Source organism: Balaenoptera musculus, chromosome 20 (assembly GCF_009873245.2).
Source record: "Balaenoptera musculus isolate JJ_BM4_2016_0621 chromosome 20, mBalMus1.pri.v3, whole genome shotgun sequence".
Lineage (NCBI taxonomy): Eukaryota > Metazoa > Chordata > Mammalia > Artiodactyla > Balaenopteridae > Balaenoptera > Balaenoptera musculus.
In genome coordinates this window covers 13266360-13283334 of record NC_045804.1, presented here as the reverse complement: position 1 = coordinate 13283334, position 16975 = coordinate 13266360, and the positions used below count along the sequence as shown (strand labels likewise).

Sequence of the window (16975 nt, the reverse complement as noted above, 5' to 3'; positions counted from 1 at the left end):
GACATTCTCTCATTAGGGAAGGTTTTTTAATATGGCTTTTCTGGTTTAATTCTACATTTAATTGATTTTTTAAAAACCTCCAGTCCTGGGGAGTTCATCATAAAAACTTCTTGCTTAAGAATTGCATTTGATTTCTCTGAGTCTTGACCGGAGAAGGAAGAGAGGAAGCGGAGAGCTGGAGAGGCCTCCTGCTGCCCCTGCTGGAGCACGAATGGGTCTGAGTCCCCGGCACGGTGACTGTCTCCGCACAGGGTGCTGGGGCTCTGAGTCAGATGACCTTCAGCAGGACCAAGGGCACAGCCAGGCCAGGGTGAGGAGGTCTGGGGCCCTTTCTGTTGGAGCTGTGACTGGAGCCAAAATGTCCCCAGATGTGGTTAAGGATCATTCAGGGTGAGATGTGTATTGGAGGAGATGCCAGTTCATGGGAAGGAGGTGAGAGTGAGGGGAGGCAAGTGCAGCCTGAGAAACAGTGAGCCCCTCGGGGTGTGCAGCCCCAGCGAAGCTCAGCAAGAGGCGTGAAGGCCGAGAGGTGCCCTGGGAGTGCCGGGTGGGGACGGAGGCCCCTCTCTTTGTTCTTTTTAGAGTGAGAAAAACGTTACAAAATGCTTTGGAAACTGTTCTGTCTTGTTCAAATAGGATTGGGGTGGGAGGTGGGGTGAGGTGGGGAGTCAATAAGACCGAGAAAGTATGAAGCTTTAACAAATGTCTGGGAAGGAGCAGCTCCGAAAAATTATAGGTGTTCCACTCTCGGCAATTATGTATAATCTGAAATGATTCTGTGTAAATTGGGGGTTAAGGAAATCTTCATGTCACTGCGGGGGAGACTGCCCTGCGAAGCTGGCTCCAAGGGCGGCTTTGTTGCACGTTCAGAAAAAACCTTCCTCCTCCCCCCACCCACCTCCCCTCCCCCAAAGGGAGGTTGAAGAGGGAATTTGGAGATCAAAGCACAGAGCCAAGAAGATCCTTATGCAACAAGTCCTAGAGGAGGGGTCCCAGAGGAGGGGTCCCAGAGGAGGAGTCCTGATGCAGCCCATCACCCTCTCCCTCCTCTTCTCCCAAAAGCGTGTAGTGTGGTTGGAGGACAGACGGGAGGTGGCGGGGCAGGACCACCAGGACCACAGAGAGGGCAGCGGGATGTGGCCTGTTTGTAACCACGCAGCCCAACTGCTCCTAAAGGTTGGGAGGAGGGCCACAGCTGACCCGACAGATGAAACCTGGACGTGGGGTGAGGTGGTGTGGGCAGGGGCAGCGGCCCCAGCCTGGGCACTTCTTGTTCTGAGGATGGTGGGAGGTGAGCGGAGGGTGGGTGCGGACCGTCGGAGAGGGCAGATGGGGGCCATGGGACTGCCCACCTCGATCCTGTGATTGGGGAGGTCCGGGTCATGCCCATCAAGCAGCGTGAGCCCGTGATTTTTCCAGATGCCTCACGCCTATTGACTGTGCAGCCCCCGACCTCCCTGAGGTCAGTACTGTTATGAGGAAACAGCGGGGGAAGTTAAGGAGATTGCCCAGGACTCAGGGTGGAGCCCACTGTCCAGGTCCTTGCTGGGGGTGACCTCCCCCTCAAGCTCACCATGTCCAGGCCAAAGTCACCATCTTTGACACCCACCACCCTCTGCAGCCCCAGCGCCCAGGGTGTGGGTGCCCCACCTCTGCCAGCAGCACCCCTGGAACAGACATGTCTCTCTATCCTCCCTCCACCGCTCCTGGTCATTGCTAAGCCCCCTGTGCCCCCGCCCGTCCTCTCCTGCCTGTAACACACAGGGATGACTTGGGTTGGGTTCCCCAAAGCAGAGCTCAAGACCGGAAGGAGGTGGGGGAAGCAGACAGGGCAGGGAAGGAGCCGGCCCAAGGCCAGCCCCAGGCGGCTCCACAGGAATGCTGCACCATGACCCACACACCCAGCTGGAGGGATGGCACTTCTGTTCCCCCACGTCAGAGGTTCGCCAGCTTTGCCGCCCCCAGGGACATGGTGTAACCCTGGCATTTCTAGAGGAGGGGCTCCTGTCCCCCCGAGGGCAGTTCCCCAAGGGTGTGTGCAGCTTGAGCTTAGTGTAATGAAAAGGATAATTTTTCCCTGGAGTTAGTTTAATAATTTGCTCAAATAATGACAGGAGGGCTTTTCCTGACATTGTCTTTTAATCGTTATCATTGACTCAGTGTTGGGTGGCTGGCAGCCAGCTGGGCCACGGGGGCGCTAAGCACTGAGCCGCCTTCAGGGAGAGCAGCGCCCTTGGCACCCGTTACGAGGAGGCTGGGATTCGGGGTCCACCGGGCTCAGTGCGCCTACTGCTGCCGCAGGATCCCTGGTGTCGGCCAAGTTAAAGAGCTGTTTCAGGTGCTGGGTTGTGCCCACGTCAAGTCCACCCAAGAATGCGGTCGACACGTGAGCCGTCAGGCTGAGGAGGGGCGGCCGTCAGAGCAGCGCGGAACCTCCTGGTGGTGCCGGTGTAGGGTGGCGACAGCCGTGGTCTGCAGGGCGGCGGAGGCCTGCTGCCGCCCCGTGGCCCGCGTCCCCCAGCATCCTCCCGCTGAGGGCCCGGCCGGCACAAGTGGGGCCCCACAGGCAGAGCCGGGAGAGGCAGGAGGTGTGGCAGTGCTGCCGTCCCCTCGCCGGGCCCCTCCTTCCCCTCGTACACACGGGCAACGGGCGCCTGGGGGTCCTGGCTGCCGCCCTCTTACTCAGCTGCTGCCCGTCTTCCCCCGATTTAGGGCCTTTTCACAGCCTTGGTGCAGGCCACGTCCCCCTGCGGACCCCGCCCCTCTGGCTGGCCCGGAGACTCTCCCAGGCCTCCCACCCCTGCGGGTGGGTCAGTGTGCGATGCTCTGACCTCTGACCTCTAGCATCCCACAGCTGAGTCTGACCTGGAGAGGTCTGTGGGACCTCTGACTCCTCGTGGCCTCGTCACGTGGTCTCTGGGGGCCAAGGGCCCGTGGAGCCAAGGGTGGGATGGCGAGGCACAACTGAGAGGCACCGGGCTGCCCCTCCCTGGGGACTCCAGTTGAAACGAGTGTGTGCATCCTGCCCAGGACACTGCGTCCACCTCTGCCCGTGCACTCGGGGCTCTCTTGGTGCAGTCAGCCCCTCACAGAGTGTCCACCCACTGCTTTCGCATCACGGTGGACGCTCGCGGCCATGTGTACCTGCACGCGTGTGAGCAGAGCACATGCACAGGCCTGATTCCCTCGGGTGGGTCCCGCTCCTGGCGCTCACCCGATCACCCACTGGACACTTGCTGAGCCCTGTGGCGAGTGGGACACTGCTGGGCACCGTGGTCAGAGGGGAAAACAAGACAGACACGCCCCACCCAGCCATGGATGTGCAAACAGCTAGGAGTTCGGGTGGTGCTGGGCACACCAGCGGCCTCGTGGGGTGACTTGGAGCTTCCGACACGAAGAAGGGATGGGCCCTAGGCCAGAGGCGCCTCCTGGCCCAGACGTGGGCTGGACCGCTGGGCCTAGACAGCAGCACTAGGCCCCAGGAGATCCGAGAGGTGGTTCTCAGGGCCGACACTGGCCGCTCAGCAGGCGAGGGAGCCACGTGGGTGCTGCCCGTTCCAAATCCACCCCCAAGTTGGGAGCAAAATGAAGGGGTTGTTCTGCAGCAGCTGGAACCAGCTGTGAGCACCCCCTCAGGTCCCACCACCTGGGCAGGTCAGCAGCTGGCCTGGGCGGTGTGTGCCTGCAGGTCGCCAGGCCAGACCCTCACCTGCCAGTGAAAACCAGTCAAGCCGCCAAAACCTTTCCTCCACCACCGGCTGCGTCAACGTCATAAGTGGCTCAGCAGATGTTTCTGGAACCAGGATTTTACATTTACCAAATGTAAATCGGGCTCCATCCACATGGGATGAGTGTGGATGCGTGTGAACTAAAACGCTGGCCCTGCAGCCCAGCGTCCTGTGGGCAGAACTGCCCGCGTGGAGCTCTTGGCCAGGGCGTCCCCGTCCTGCATCGCCTGTGTGGGTGGCACGCATGTGCTCTGTGCCATCCATGCAGGATGGATGACATGCAGCCCCCAGGTGGGTGCTGGCAGAGCCCTCACCCCTTGGGGGGACATCATGAGGCCGAGAGGCTGCAGAGCGTGGAGAGGTGTGAGGACACGTGGGGTGTCGTGGTCGACACGGCACCATGTGCGGTTCTCGGGACGTGAAGCTGCTTCTAAACCTGCTGTAAACCCTTGGTTTCTCTCTCATTTTAGGGGGGAGCCTGAGTGTTCTGTATTTCGTTCTCAGACTTGACTTTTATGTCAAGCCAGTATTGATTTTCTACTCAAAGTATTCTATTTTGTTTTATTTTTCTTCTTTTCTTTCTTTATTTGGTTGCACCAGGTCTTAGTTGCGGCAGGCGGGCTCCTTAGTTGTGGCTCGTGGGCTCTTTAATTGTGGCTCTCCAGCTCCTTAGTTGCGGCTCGCTGGCTCCTTAGTTGTGGCATGTGAACTCTTAGTTGCAGCATGCGTGTGGCATCTAGTTCCCTGACCAGGGATTGAACCCGGGCCCCCTGCATTGAGAGTCTTACCACTGTGCCACCAGGGAAGTCCCCAAAGTATTTTAAAAATTGTGCCCAATGCTGTAGCCTGCCCGTTGTAGGCTGTAGTGTTTTCTTGCTTAATCCCACTTAGTAAGTTACTTTTTAGTGCTTTAGTCCCCGGGGGACACACTGACTGCATATCTGGGAATGGTCGTGGGCCTTCTCTTCCTGTTCTCTCTGATTAGGATTTGGGATTTTAAGGTCTATCTGAAATATTATTAATGTGTATTATTCAGTTCATTTGGGAGCAAGATTCCAAATCCTGGCAGTCATCTTTTTCTTCCAGAGAAGAGTATCATACTAAAGCATTAAATCTACCCTCCGTCCATTTCCTCCATAGATTCAGAAAGAGCAGGGGGGCCTGGTTCCTGGTGCTGGAACGACTCAGTGAAATAAAATGATGATGCATAAGCGTGGGCGAGAAGGGTTGATGAATCCCACGGCTTCCCTGGGCCATGTGTAACCAGTTCTCGTGTGATGGCTTGTGAGTAAAACGGTGCCCGAGCCCGTGATCCTCTGTCGTGCAATACTTCCAGAAAGTTCAGTGATTCAGACACCCTGAGTGCCCTTCTGGGGCCTTTCCTACCAGGGCCTACGGGATGGTGGACCATCGCAGGCCAGCGTGCTGTCTCGTAACAAACATTTATTTTACCAAGTGTGCGTCTGTGCAGGCCTGACACTTGGGTTCCTTGAACTAACCACACGTGAGAACACTTCCCGACAGCGTCCTCAACAGCTGTTGAATATTCACATGCTGGAAGCCTTGGTGCCTTTTCTGAAAGAGCTGCTGGCAAATCTCTCTGGAACTTCGAATGATTCCTTCCATCAGCCCAACGCTGGAACTGAAAGTGGAAAACGTTTCCAGGACGTGGAGGTTCCCCTGGGTTCAGTCTGAAGGTCAGATGAGAAGGTGCACAGGCCCCTCCTTGTGGGGAGAGACGCTACGGAGAACACAGCAAAGTGACCGATGAGCACGCGGGCGCCGGAGCTGGCAGGACGGGGGAGGCCTGCTCTGGGCCTCGGGGACTGTCCCTTTGGGGCCAGCGTGCAGCCTGCGAACAACACGCCTGACCCGTGGAGGGCTCTCCAGGTCCCGCTGCTATGATGGCTCAGCCACAGAACTGGAGGAAACAGGCCCAAACCTTTGCTGCTGGGCTGACAGCTGCTTCACGGGAGCCCTCGTTCTGGATGTGGGGTTCGTGGGGCCTTAGGCACCTCCAGCCCCGTGTCCTTTCTGGGGACGTAGGGGGTGCCCAACGGCAGCTACAGAGGACTCCGGCCCTGAGTGCTCTGCCCCACTACCCAGCTCTGGGGGTGACCCTCTTCCTCCCCTCCCTCCACACCAGCCCCGGACAGGGCAGGGCTGCCTGTGGCATTTCTAACTTCTCTTACCTTCTGGTCGTGGTATTTCCACCACTTAGGCCACCCAACACACACTTACGTTGGTTCTACTTATGTACTGCTGCTTAACGAGCGACTCCAAACTTACGGCTTAGAACAACTTGTCATTGGTCACGGTTTGTGGATTAAGTGGGCAGGTGAGTCTCTTGGGCTTGCGGTGGGCTGGGGACCAGGGCTGGGGGTATCTGTGGTGCCTTTCCCCCAGATCTGGCACCTGGTCTGCTTGGCTGGAGCAGCTGAGAATTTGTCTGTTTTATCTGGTCGTTGAATTTATTGGCATAAACTTAATGCTGTTCCTTTACTATGCTATTAATGTCTGTAGGTTTTACAGTGACTTAGGTTCTTTCATTCCTCATACTGATCATTTGTGTCTTTTATCTTTTATTTTGATCATATGTAAGTTAGAGATTTGTCAATATTATTGGGTGTTTTTTTTGAAGAATAAGCTTTTGGTTATTCTTGATTGTTCATTTTCTATTTCATGGATTTCTGCTCTTGTATCTATTATGTCCTTTCTTCTGTTTACTTTGAGTTTACTTTGCTCTTTTCCTCTTTTAAGGTGGAAGCTTAGATCATTGGTTTGAGACCTTCTTTTCTAATATAAGCATTTCAAACTATAAAATTTTCTCTAAATATTGTTCTGGCTGCATTCCACGATTTTGATGTGTTGTTCCTTTCTTTTTGGCCTAAAATCTTTTCTAAGTTTCTTGTGTTTTTTTCTCTTCGACCCATGGGAATTTAGAAGTACGTTGTTTTAATTTCCAAGTATTGGCGGTCCTGACAAAGCAGTAAGCAGCGCAGGAGGGAGGGCTTGTGCTCACGGAGTCCACACCCACCCAAGGCCTGACCCTCAGCCAGTTCTGGTGAAGGCCTGGCTCTTCGCTGACTAAACCCCTTCCTTCTCGCCGGAGCCGCCTGTTGTCTGAACTAGCCTTTGCCATTTCTGTGCATTTCCTCCTGCTTCATGGGTCTGTACCACTAAAGAACAGATTGAATTGTTTGGGGACAGATACTTAGAAATATGACGTGATACAGCAGAAATTGACACAACATTGTGGATCAACTATACTTGAATTAAAAAAAAAAGAAATATGACACGAGCCACAAATGCAAGCCAAAATATAATTTAAAAAATTTTAATAGTTAACACTATAAAGGTAAAAAAAGCAGATGAATTTAATTATAATAATATTTTATTTAATCTAATATATACAGACTATTATCCTTTCAACATGTGATCAATGTGAAAATATCAACGAGATATTTTACGTTCTTTTTTTCATACTAAGTCTTCAAAATCTGATGTGCATTTTACACTCACAGCCTCATTTCATGCGCCTGTGTGCCTGGGGACTGGGTCTGTTTTCTCTGGTCAGTCCCACAACCGGGGGAAACAGCTGGAAATCAGGTGTGCAGCTGCAGAGTCACTCGCCAGAAAACACATCTGGAGTTTTGGCAAGTAAGCATTGAAAACAGGAAGCTCAGTTTTGCTTTGTAATGGTTTCCAAATAACAGTGTGAAATCAGCTTTTTTCTGACAGTCAGGGGAAGTTATGGAGCACGTTTCTTGGGACTGATGTTTTGTATTTGCTAGAAAATGCTGGGTTCAGAGGGCCTCAGGGGCCCTTCTGTGGCATTTGTCGGCGATAGGCCTGGTTTCCCGGACCCTCCAGGACGCCCCGCGCCGCCCCCCAAGCACCCAGATGCTGGGATGCTGGGAGTCACGCGTCTCAGAACTGCACTGATGGCTTCGGGACACTCGTGCTGGCAGCTTCCTTGGCGGCAGCAAAGATTTTGTTAAAGATTTTTAAAGTTTGTGTCTTTGCACCTCAGCCACAGGCACCACTGACCTGATCTCTGTCGCCAGTGACTAGAATTCACATTTTTAGGATTCCACGCAAATGCAATTGTGGTGGCTGCTCTTGCCTGACGCTCACCTGAGTTGCGTGCATATCAGCAGCTTATCTACTTGCTGGGGCGCGTCCACTGCGGCTGCACCTCAGTGTCCGGCCACGCGTTGTTGATGAACGTTTGGGTTCAAACAGTTTTTGTCTGTTGCGCAAAAAGCTGCTTGGAACATTCGTGGACAAGTTTTGTGCGGCGTGTGCCCAGGAGCGGAGTGGCTGGTCGTGCGGAGGGTCTGAGCATCTGCTCAGCTGCTTTGCAAAGTGGTTCTGTCTCACCGTCCCTCCTGCAGTGTGTACGGTTTTCACTTGGTATTGTCAGTCTTTTTAATTGTAGCGTCTTGAGGATGTAGTGTGTTTCATCACAGTTAAAATTTCATTTCTCTTCCCAATTAGATACCAGGCGTACTCCTCCCATCCCCCCACCCCACCCAGGTGTAACCACCAAAAACATTTGCAAACATCGGGGGTGGGGGTGGGCGCACTGGAAATGTTACCTTAAATGGAAAAAGGGTCTTTGCAGATGTGATTGAGGACTTTGAGACAGGGAGATTGTCCTGGGTTATCCAGGTGGGACCTAAATGCCGTCCTAAGTGTCCTTATAAGAGGGGGCAAAGGAGATTTGACCCAGAAAGACGAGGAGGCACCAAGCTGCTGGCTGTGAAGACAGGAGAGGGACTGTGAACCAGGGAGGGCGAGGGATGCTGGCAGCCTCCAGAAGCTGGACCAGGCGAGGAACGATGGTCCCCCTGCCTCTGAATGGAGGAGGCCCTGCTGACACCCCAGTTTCACACTGCGAGACTCATTTAGAACTTATGCCCTCCAGACTGTACGAAAATAAACTACTATTGTTTTAAGTCACTGAGTTTGTGGTAGTTTGTGACAGCAACCACAGAAAACTAGTACAATTACTGCAAGAAATGAAATAAGACCTAAGTGAATGGGAGATACACGGTGCTCATGGGTTAGAGGACTCAGTGTTGAGATGTCCATCCTCCCAGGCTGATCTCTATGTTCATCATGGTCCCAGTCGATATCACAGCAGGGTTTTTTTTAAATAGAAATTGACAAACTCATTCTAAAATTTGTTGGACATACAAAGGCTTTAGAATAGCCAAAGTTCATCTGAAAAAGAACAAAGCTAGAGGACCAGCACTGCCTGACTTCAGGGCTAATCCAGACAATATGTGTTGGCGTAAAGATAGACAAATAGATCAAAGAAGCAGACTAGAGTCCAGAACTGACCCGTGTGGACACAGACAACCGATTTTTTTATAAAAGTGCAAATGCAGTTCAGTGGAGAAAGAGCATGATCTCTGAACAGATGAAAAACTTGGATACCTTTATGCGATAAAATTGAACCTTAAAACCTCACACCATACATGAAAGTTAACTCAAAATGGATCCTAGAACTAAATGTAGAACTTAAAACTATAAAACTTCTAGAAGAAAACAGAATAATATCTTTGCAACCTTGGGTTAGGCAAAAAAGTTCTCAGATAAGATACCAAAATCACAATTCGTAAGAGAAAAAAATGGATAAATTGGACTTCATCAACATTACAAACTTCTTACCATCACCCTTCTGCTTTCCATAAAGAATATGGGAGTAAAATCTCTGAGTGGGGAATGAAACAGGAGAGAAGGGGGCAGGACACAACCTTTGAAATAATGACATAGCCCAAGGACATGACATAAACTGATTAGAACCAAATGGGTCCAAGATGGCCAAGAAGTTGACTTCCACTAGACCTTGAACCTCAGTATACACTCACTGTAACACATCAGCCAGCTAAATGACACACCCACAGGGGCCATGACAGTTCCAAGACTGACCATAAGGATCAAAAAGTGGGCAGTGGCCCAATTCCTGGAAATCCCTGCCCCTTCCGAAAAAAGCTGGAATACTCCTCCCACTCATTAGCCTAGGAAATTACCCACCCCTATAAAAACTGACAACCCCACACCCTGGTGCCTTTCTCACCTTCTGAGGTGGCCCACACTCTGTCTGTGGAGTGTGTTTCTCTCTAAATTCACTTCTTACCTATCAAAAAAAAATTACAAACTTCTTTTTTTTTTTTTTTTTTTAAAGCACAGTTGTTGTTTTTTTTTAATTTTTATTTATTTATTTATTTATGGCTGTGTTGGGTCTTCGTTTCTGTGCGAGGGCTTTCTCTAGTTGTGGCAAGTGGGGGCCACTCTTCATCGCGGTGCGCGGGCCTCTCACTATCGCGGCCTCTCTTGTTGCAGAGCACAGGCTCCAGACGCGCAGGCTCAGTAATTGTGGCTCACAGGCCTAGTTGCTCCGCGGCATGTGGGATCTTCCCAGACCAGGGCTCGAACCCGCGTCCCCTGCATTGGCAGGCAGATTCTCAACCACTGCGCCACCAGGGAAGCCCTACAAACTTCTTTGAAAGACATTTTTTTGTTTTGTTTTGTTTTTTAATTAATTATTTATTTTTGGCTGCACTGGGTCTTCGCTGCTGCACGCAAGCTTTCTCTAGTTGTGGAGAGCAGGGCCTACTCTTTGTTGCAGTGCGTGGGCTTCTCATTGCGGTGGCTTCTCTTGTTGCGGAGCACGGGCTCTAGGTGCACAGGCTTCAGTAGTTGTGGCATGCGGGCTCAGTAGTTGTGGCTCGTGGGCTCTAGAGCGCACGCTCAGTAGTTGTGGCGCATGGGCTTAGTTGCTCCATGGCATGTGGGATCTTCCCGGAGCAGGGCTTGAACCTATGTCCCCTGTGTTGGCAGGCGGATTCTTAACCACTGTGCCACCAGGGAAGTCCCGAAAGACATTGTTAAGAAAATGAAAAGACAGGCCAGGGGAATGGGAGAAAATATTTACAAATAATATCTGATAAAGGACTTGTGCCCAGACCTCTGTAGGACTCTCAAGACTCAGTGATAAGAAAACAAACATCCCAATAAAAAATGGGCCAATGATTTGAATAGATGCTTCATCAAATAAGGTATTTGGATGGTAAATTAGTTCAGCATCATTAACCATTAGAAAAATGTTAAGTCCACAATGAGATACCACAGCACACCTATTAGCACGTCTAGAGTGTAAAGGCTGGCCATCCCAAGTGTTTGTGAGGAAGTGGAGCAATGGGATCTCACACACTGCTGGTGGGAATGCAAATGCTCCAACCACTATGGAGAACAATTTAGCAATTTTTTTTTAAAGCTCACCATACAACTGCCTTATCATCCAGCCACCCCCTCCTGGGTGTCTACCTGAGAGAACTGGAAGCCTCTCCACCCAGAGACTTACACACAGACGCCCACAGCACAAACTGGGAGCAGCCTGCATCCACTAATAGGCAAATGGAAAAACAGCTGTAGTTTTGAGCGAACAGGTGGTACTGAGTGTGAGAAACCAGAAGAGAGCACTACCGCGCGACTCTGTTTATGTGAAATTCTGGAAAATGCAAGCTAACTTATTGGTGATAGAAAGCAAATCAGGGAATTTCCTGGTGGTCCAGCGGTTAGGACTGCGCACTCTCACTGCCAAGGGCCTGGGTTCGATCCCTGGTTGGGGAACTAAGATCCTGCAAGCCACTCGGCCAAAAAAAAAAAAAAAAAAAAGCAAATCAGCAATTGCCTGGGGAGGGAGACAGGGAGCTCGCCAAGGGGGACGGACAGGGGCACGAGGAAGCGGGGAGGGGGCTGGTTCAGGGGTTTGTACGCTGGTCACGTTCATCAAACTTTAAATATGTACCGTGTATTGCATGTCAATCATAGTCAACAAAGCTGTAAGAAAGTCATTTGAGTCGCCCTCTACACAGCCAAGAGGAGATGTCAGTGGGCAGCCAGGTCTGTGGTCTGGAGCTTGGGGGCAATTAGGAATGAGTGGTCAGTGCTGATGGGCTGCTGGGTGGGAGGGTCCGTGGAGCAGGGCTCTGGAGCACCTAACGCTGGGGGTCAGGGCGGAGCAAAGCTGGAGGTCGCTGAGTGTCTGTGTCCCCCATTCCTGTATCGAAGCCCTGACCCCACAATGTGATGGGATTGGGAGGCGGGGCCTTTGAGAGTCACTAGGGTCAGCTGAGGCCGTGAGGGTGGGGCCCCGTGAAGAGCTGAGTAGCACAGACGCTGGAGCTCTCGCTGCCGCGTGGGGACATGGGAAGAAGGCCGCCTGCAGGCTAGGAAGAGGCCCCACCAGACCAGACCCTGAGCTGTGGCGTGAGCCACCATCCGCGGTGTCCATCTCAGCAGCGCCGGCAGAATGAAGCCTCACAGGTGAGCCGAGCCCGTGTGTATTAACCAAACATTCTGCTCGGAGGCCTGGGGGCTGAGAGTGTGTGTCGGTCGTTAGAATCAGTGGGTGGTAGGAGCACACGGTGGTCACATGACAAAGCCAACGCGGCCAGACGTGGTGCCCGTGCTCGCAGGCGTGGGTGGGGGTGGGGCTGGCTGTAGCCAGCCCCGCGTGGGGACCTCAGACCTCCTCCGGGGGCTTTGCCCGAGCCGCCCCCGCCCTCTGAGGCTGCAGCGCCACTGGGTGTGGGAGCTCGTGTGCTGGGCTGAGGAGGGTGTGGGCATCCCCTGCCCTGTGCCCCTGATCAGAGTGGAAGTGAGCCGACTTAAGTACCCGGGGTCATCAATTCCCACACGTCCCTCTCACAGGTGGTGGGCTAGCCCTCGGGGCCGCCTGCCCAGGGCAGTGGGAGTGGGGTGTGTGTGTCTGTGTGTGTGCGTGTGCAAGGGGCTTGTCGGGGTTGAAGGCTCTGTGCCCGGAGCCTGGAGCCAAGAGATGCAGGGTGTTTGGAGCTCCCTGGGGACCCCTTCCCTCCTGGGGGCTGCCGTCCTTCTCCCTCCCTGCCTCGGACCCTGACCCAGACGTCAGCGCGGGCAGTGCAGCCGAGGGGAGGAAAGGGAGTCTGGTGCCCAGATCCTTCATGCCCCCCGAGTGTCAAGGGAGAGAGCCCTGTGTTCTGGTCTCTAGTTGTTGTTGGCAGAACCTCCGTGGCCCGGGCCAGGGGTAGTGGCTGCCGGCAGGGCAAATCCCAGAGAAGCCAGGAGCCACTCTCGGCCCCTCGGTGGGCTGCCTGGACTGGCCTGAGCCTGTGGGGCAGTGGAGGCAGAATCGTGACCATGCCAGGGAACTGGTCCTGGAGTCCTGCTGACCTGCCCGACGCTGGGGCCTGGCCATGTTTCACATGTGGGGGACAGGAGGTCTGCCCTGGCCACTTGGACACGTGATGTGAGTGCAGTGAGCGACCCAAACGGGCCATTCGTGGAAGAAAGGTTGGTTTTCTTCTAAGACAGTTTTGGTCAAGATTTCTTGTAATGGGTCTCTGGGATTTTAGAGGCGGGATACGCTCATTAAGCCTAGGCCACTTTCTCCCGAGGGCCCCACGGCGTCCCCCGGCCAGCTAGTCGGTGGCCAGTCTGGACAGGACCTGGGCCCCCTGCTCTGCCGCAGGATGAGGAAGGGGGACCCAGTGGCAGCCTCGAGGGGACAGACAGCAGCACCTGTGTACAGAGGGCGGCCGAGGGACTCACTGCCCGCTGGGCCCCCTACACGCTACACTTCACACACCAGGTTAAAACATGGGATTCGTTCACGTGCACGTAATTCAGTTTAAACGGTGACTAGAACTGATGACTGGCAAACTTCTAGGAGGGTTGTTAAGACCCTCACAAGTTCTGTCTTGCTGGAAACCACATTGAAAACTCGGAACCCGCACGTAAGTAGCTGCTCCACTTCCTAACCTCGCGGAGGGGTGTGAGGGACCCCATTGTGCCTTCGAGCAGCACCCACATCAATCACCAACGTCCTCGTCACCACTCCAGCCTCGTTTCTTCCCTGTATTGCCAGAGAGAAAATTCCACAAATGTGTTTCCCCACATTTGTGGTCGGTGAGGCTCCAGAGCGAGCAGAGAAGTCGAGAGGCGGGGACTTCTGGGGGGCCCTTCGGGGCTCACTGCTCTGGAGGCCCCAGCGCACAGAGGCAGCTGCAAAGCTGGTATCCCCTTGGCAGCCCTGTCTCCTCTGGTCAGTCTTCACGTTGGACAGTGTGACGGCCTGGAGAGGTGGCCGGCTGCTCTGTGTGTGTGTGTCTGTGTGTCCATGTGTCTCTGTGTGTGTCTGTGCGTGTGTCTATATGTATCTATGTGGTTAGGAATGTGTGTGCCTCTGATTTTTTTTACACAGATGTCCCCTCCAAGGCATCATTAAGCCTGGAAAAACCATTTAAATAAAAAATGTTTAAGAAAAATTAAAGTAAAACGAACTCTTTTCCTTTTTGGTGTACAGTTTTGTGAGTTTTAGCACATGTGTACATATTTGTGTAACCACTACAACCCGGCTTTGTTTTGTGTAAAATGGTGATAAATGTTTGGACCTCACCCTCATTAATGTTCCCCGGCTTCAAAAAAGCCCAGTGACCTGTGTGATCGAGGTTGCACCGCTCACAGCAAAACTCCGGCTCAGGTCACACCTGTGGCTCAGACGCAGAAGCCACTTGGGGCGCTGAGTGAGCTGGTGGTGGAATCATCTTGAAGCAAAAGTGCTGAAGAGATGCTTGCTCAGGGCTGAGCGAGCTTGGCGGGTGTGGGCTGCATGCGAGGGGCGACCTGTCCTGAGTGACCGTTTGCTGCTGGACGTGCACAAGCCACGTCCAAATACGGAAGAAACATCCCAGGCACAGAGGGATGTGGGTCTGTCCATCCTGCTCTGTTCCAGCTCAGCTTCCGGCCTCTGGCTCCCTGTCCCTGCAACGCGCTCACAGCCTCTCACTGTCAGTGATTCGGGTCCAGGACGGACCGAACGTCCACCAGGTTCTCACAGAGTCAATGGTGCAAGTGCAGATTTTATAACATGGTAGAAATAAAGTAAGACTGCAGAGCCCCCAAGCCCAGCTGTCCACCAATCGTGCTGGACGTGGTGAACAGAGCCCCACGTGGTGGACGTGCAATGCCTTGTCACCCCTCTTCATTTTAGATGCTTGTTTTCGTCGGCTCGCTCAACCAGTGATTAGAGCACGCCCCCCGAGAACCTGGGTGGTGAGCGTCAGCCGCAGAACGGGACCTGGTCGGGGAGCTTGAGCCCATGTGTCAGCCTTGGGAGCTGGACACCACTGACCTGGCTCTAAAGCCCCTTGAACCTTTGTCCCGACAGGGAAGGGCTGTGCACGTTTGCTTGTCACTTTCTGAGCGACTTTGTGGGAAATAACCTGTGGGCTGTGTGGTGAGCCGTTCTTCTCTGTTAACTGTGTCCACACTGATTGCTTCCAGGTGTTCACCTCCAATGGCCCCACCGTGATCATGCCCACCTGGTTCTGCTCCCGAGCCTGGTTCTCCCACGTGGGCCCATTTGACGAGGGCGGGCGGGTAAGTGCGGGCCCCGTGGATTCCTCCTATGGGCTGGGCCGGGCTGGGCCGGGCCGCCGTCCCCCCATGAGGGCCTTCGCAGCACTTCCTGCTTCCCGAGCCGCGCGTGCTGAGCCTCCCAGGGCGCGGCCAGGGCACCGCTCGGCCTGTGTTGTGCGGGAAGCAGGGGATTTCTGTGTGAAGGCTGTGGGCACTGGGCGTCCGCTCCTGGCTCACACCCGCCCGGCACGCTGGTCTCCGGGCTCCGGCCCAGAAATGGGGACGCGACGCTGACCTGCTCCCCTCCCACCCCGACAGTCTTAAGAGTGAGCGCTCCGACACCGACCAGAAGGTAAATCTTAGGGTTAGTTTATTTTCCCTTACCCCCCCCCCCTTAAATTGGCTTTGAGATCGCGAGTTCTGGTACTCGTGGTGGAAGGGGTGGGCCAGGCATGTTAAGGCCCGTCAGGCCGGAAGGTGGGGATAACTCAGGCCCAGGCTCACCGTCTGCCCCAGGACCTTGGCCACGGTCCTGCCTGCTCTGACTCTCCTCTCCGCTTCGGGGGGACCTTCACTGACTGCACAGGGGCCATGTGGAGCCTTGGCTTGGAGCCAACCCCCTCCCTGGCCCTACCCGGCATTCCTCTGCCCGCCCCCCTGCCCGTCACGCACACAGTCTCATTTTGGAGGGAGAGGCTGGCTCCCCCACTGCCCCCTGCCCTGGACCCTGGCCGGACGGTCCCTCATGGCCGCCCAGACGTGCCCTCCAGGAGCAGTGCTGGTCTCACGTTTACAGACCAGGGGCTCGAGGGGAGCATAGTGCCCTGAGGGCTGGACTGAGGTTTGGGGACTGGTCCTCAGCTGATTCTCCAGGTCCAAGAGGCTGCAGTTCTTGCCCATGGAGAGACGGGCAGGGAACCGAAGCAGCCGGGACAGTCGAGGTGCTAAAGGACGCAGAGCAGGAGGGTGGCGAGACTCGGGGGTGAGGGTGGCTGAGCGGTCGTGGACACGGCGGCCATGAGCTGGAACCTGCAAGGTGCACAGGCTTTAAATTGGGAAAATGCACTCGCAGAGGCAAGGTGGGGGAGGGGAGTTGGAGATTTGGAGGAGGGCGCCATCTGGCGCCCTCAGCATCCAGCTGAGGGGTCTGGATGTCCCCAGGAGGCAACCGTTTCAGGCCCTTAAACAAAAAGGAAAGTGACAAAAATGGTGTTTGTTGGTTCAGAACAGGGCTCTTCTGAGGGCCGGTCTGGCCTGGGTGAGAAAGTCCTGGAGGGGGAACGGCCTGGAGGGGGGTCGTGATTGCTCAGAAGAGCTGCCACCCAGCACAGCAGACACTTGGCAGAAGTGCTTTTGCATCTGTTGGAAAGATCCCCAGGCTCAGAGTCGCTGTGGGAGTTATGAGCTGTCTCCCCCTCTCCAGAGGGTGTACCCCAGGCTCCTTTGCATTTTAGCCCTCTCCAGAGGGTGTACCCCAGGCTCCTTTGCATTTTAGCCATTCTGAGTGCAATTCTGTAGTTTCTTGTTGTATTTTAATTTGCATTTCTGAGATGACTTATGACGTTGAGCAATTTTTCATGCGCCGATTGGCTACTTGTATGTTATTTTATGAAGCGTCCAAATCTTTTGCCCAGTTTTCAGTGGGGTGTCTTCTTACTGTTGAGTCGTTGGTGTGCTTGGTCAGATACTTGCTTGTGGGCATTTTCTCCCACGCTGGGTCTCAGCATTCTGGGATTTCCTCTCGCTCCCACTTGTGCTCGTCCCAGAGTCTATCCTGAGGACGTCAGAGCAGGGAGGCTGGGGCTTCCACCCCTGTTTTGTGGGTTTTATCT

The 16975-nt window shown here is 54.0% G+C and overlaps 1 protein-coding gene across 12 annotated transcripts in view; it reads left to right on the top strand.

Annotated features, from left to right (window-relative positions):
• Positions 1–16975, top strand: part of B3GNTL1 (UDP-GlcNAc:betaGal beta-1,3-N-acetylglucosaminyltransferase like 1) — a 112367-nt gene that overhangs the window by 69585 nt on the left and 25807 nt on the right. For 11 of the 12 annotated variants that reach the window (XR_005017701.1, XR_005017700.1, XM_036835799.1 and 8 more), the window contains one exon: positions 15069–15164. The exons of the other annotated variant lie outside the window; for it this stretch is intronic. Coding sequence is in view for 9 of the 11 variants with exons in the window: in XM_036835799.1 (XP_036691694.1) it covers positions 15069–15164 (96 nt within the window). In the remaining 2 variants the exon portion in view is untranslated. The remainder of the gene's footprint in view (positions 1–15068; positions 15165–16975) is intronic. 12 annotated transcript variants of the gene reach the window in all.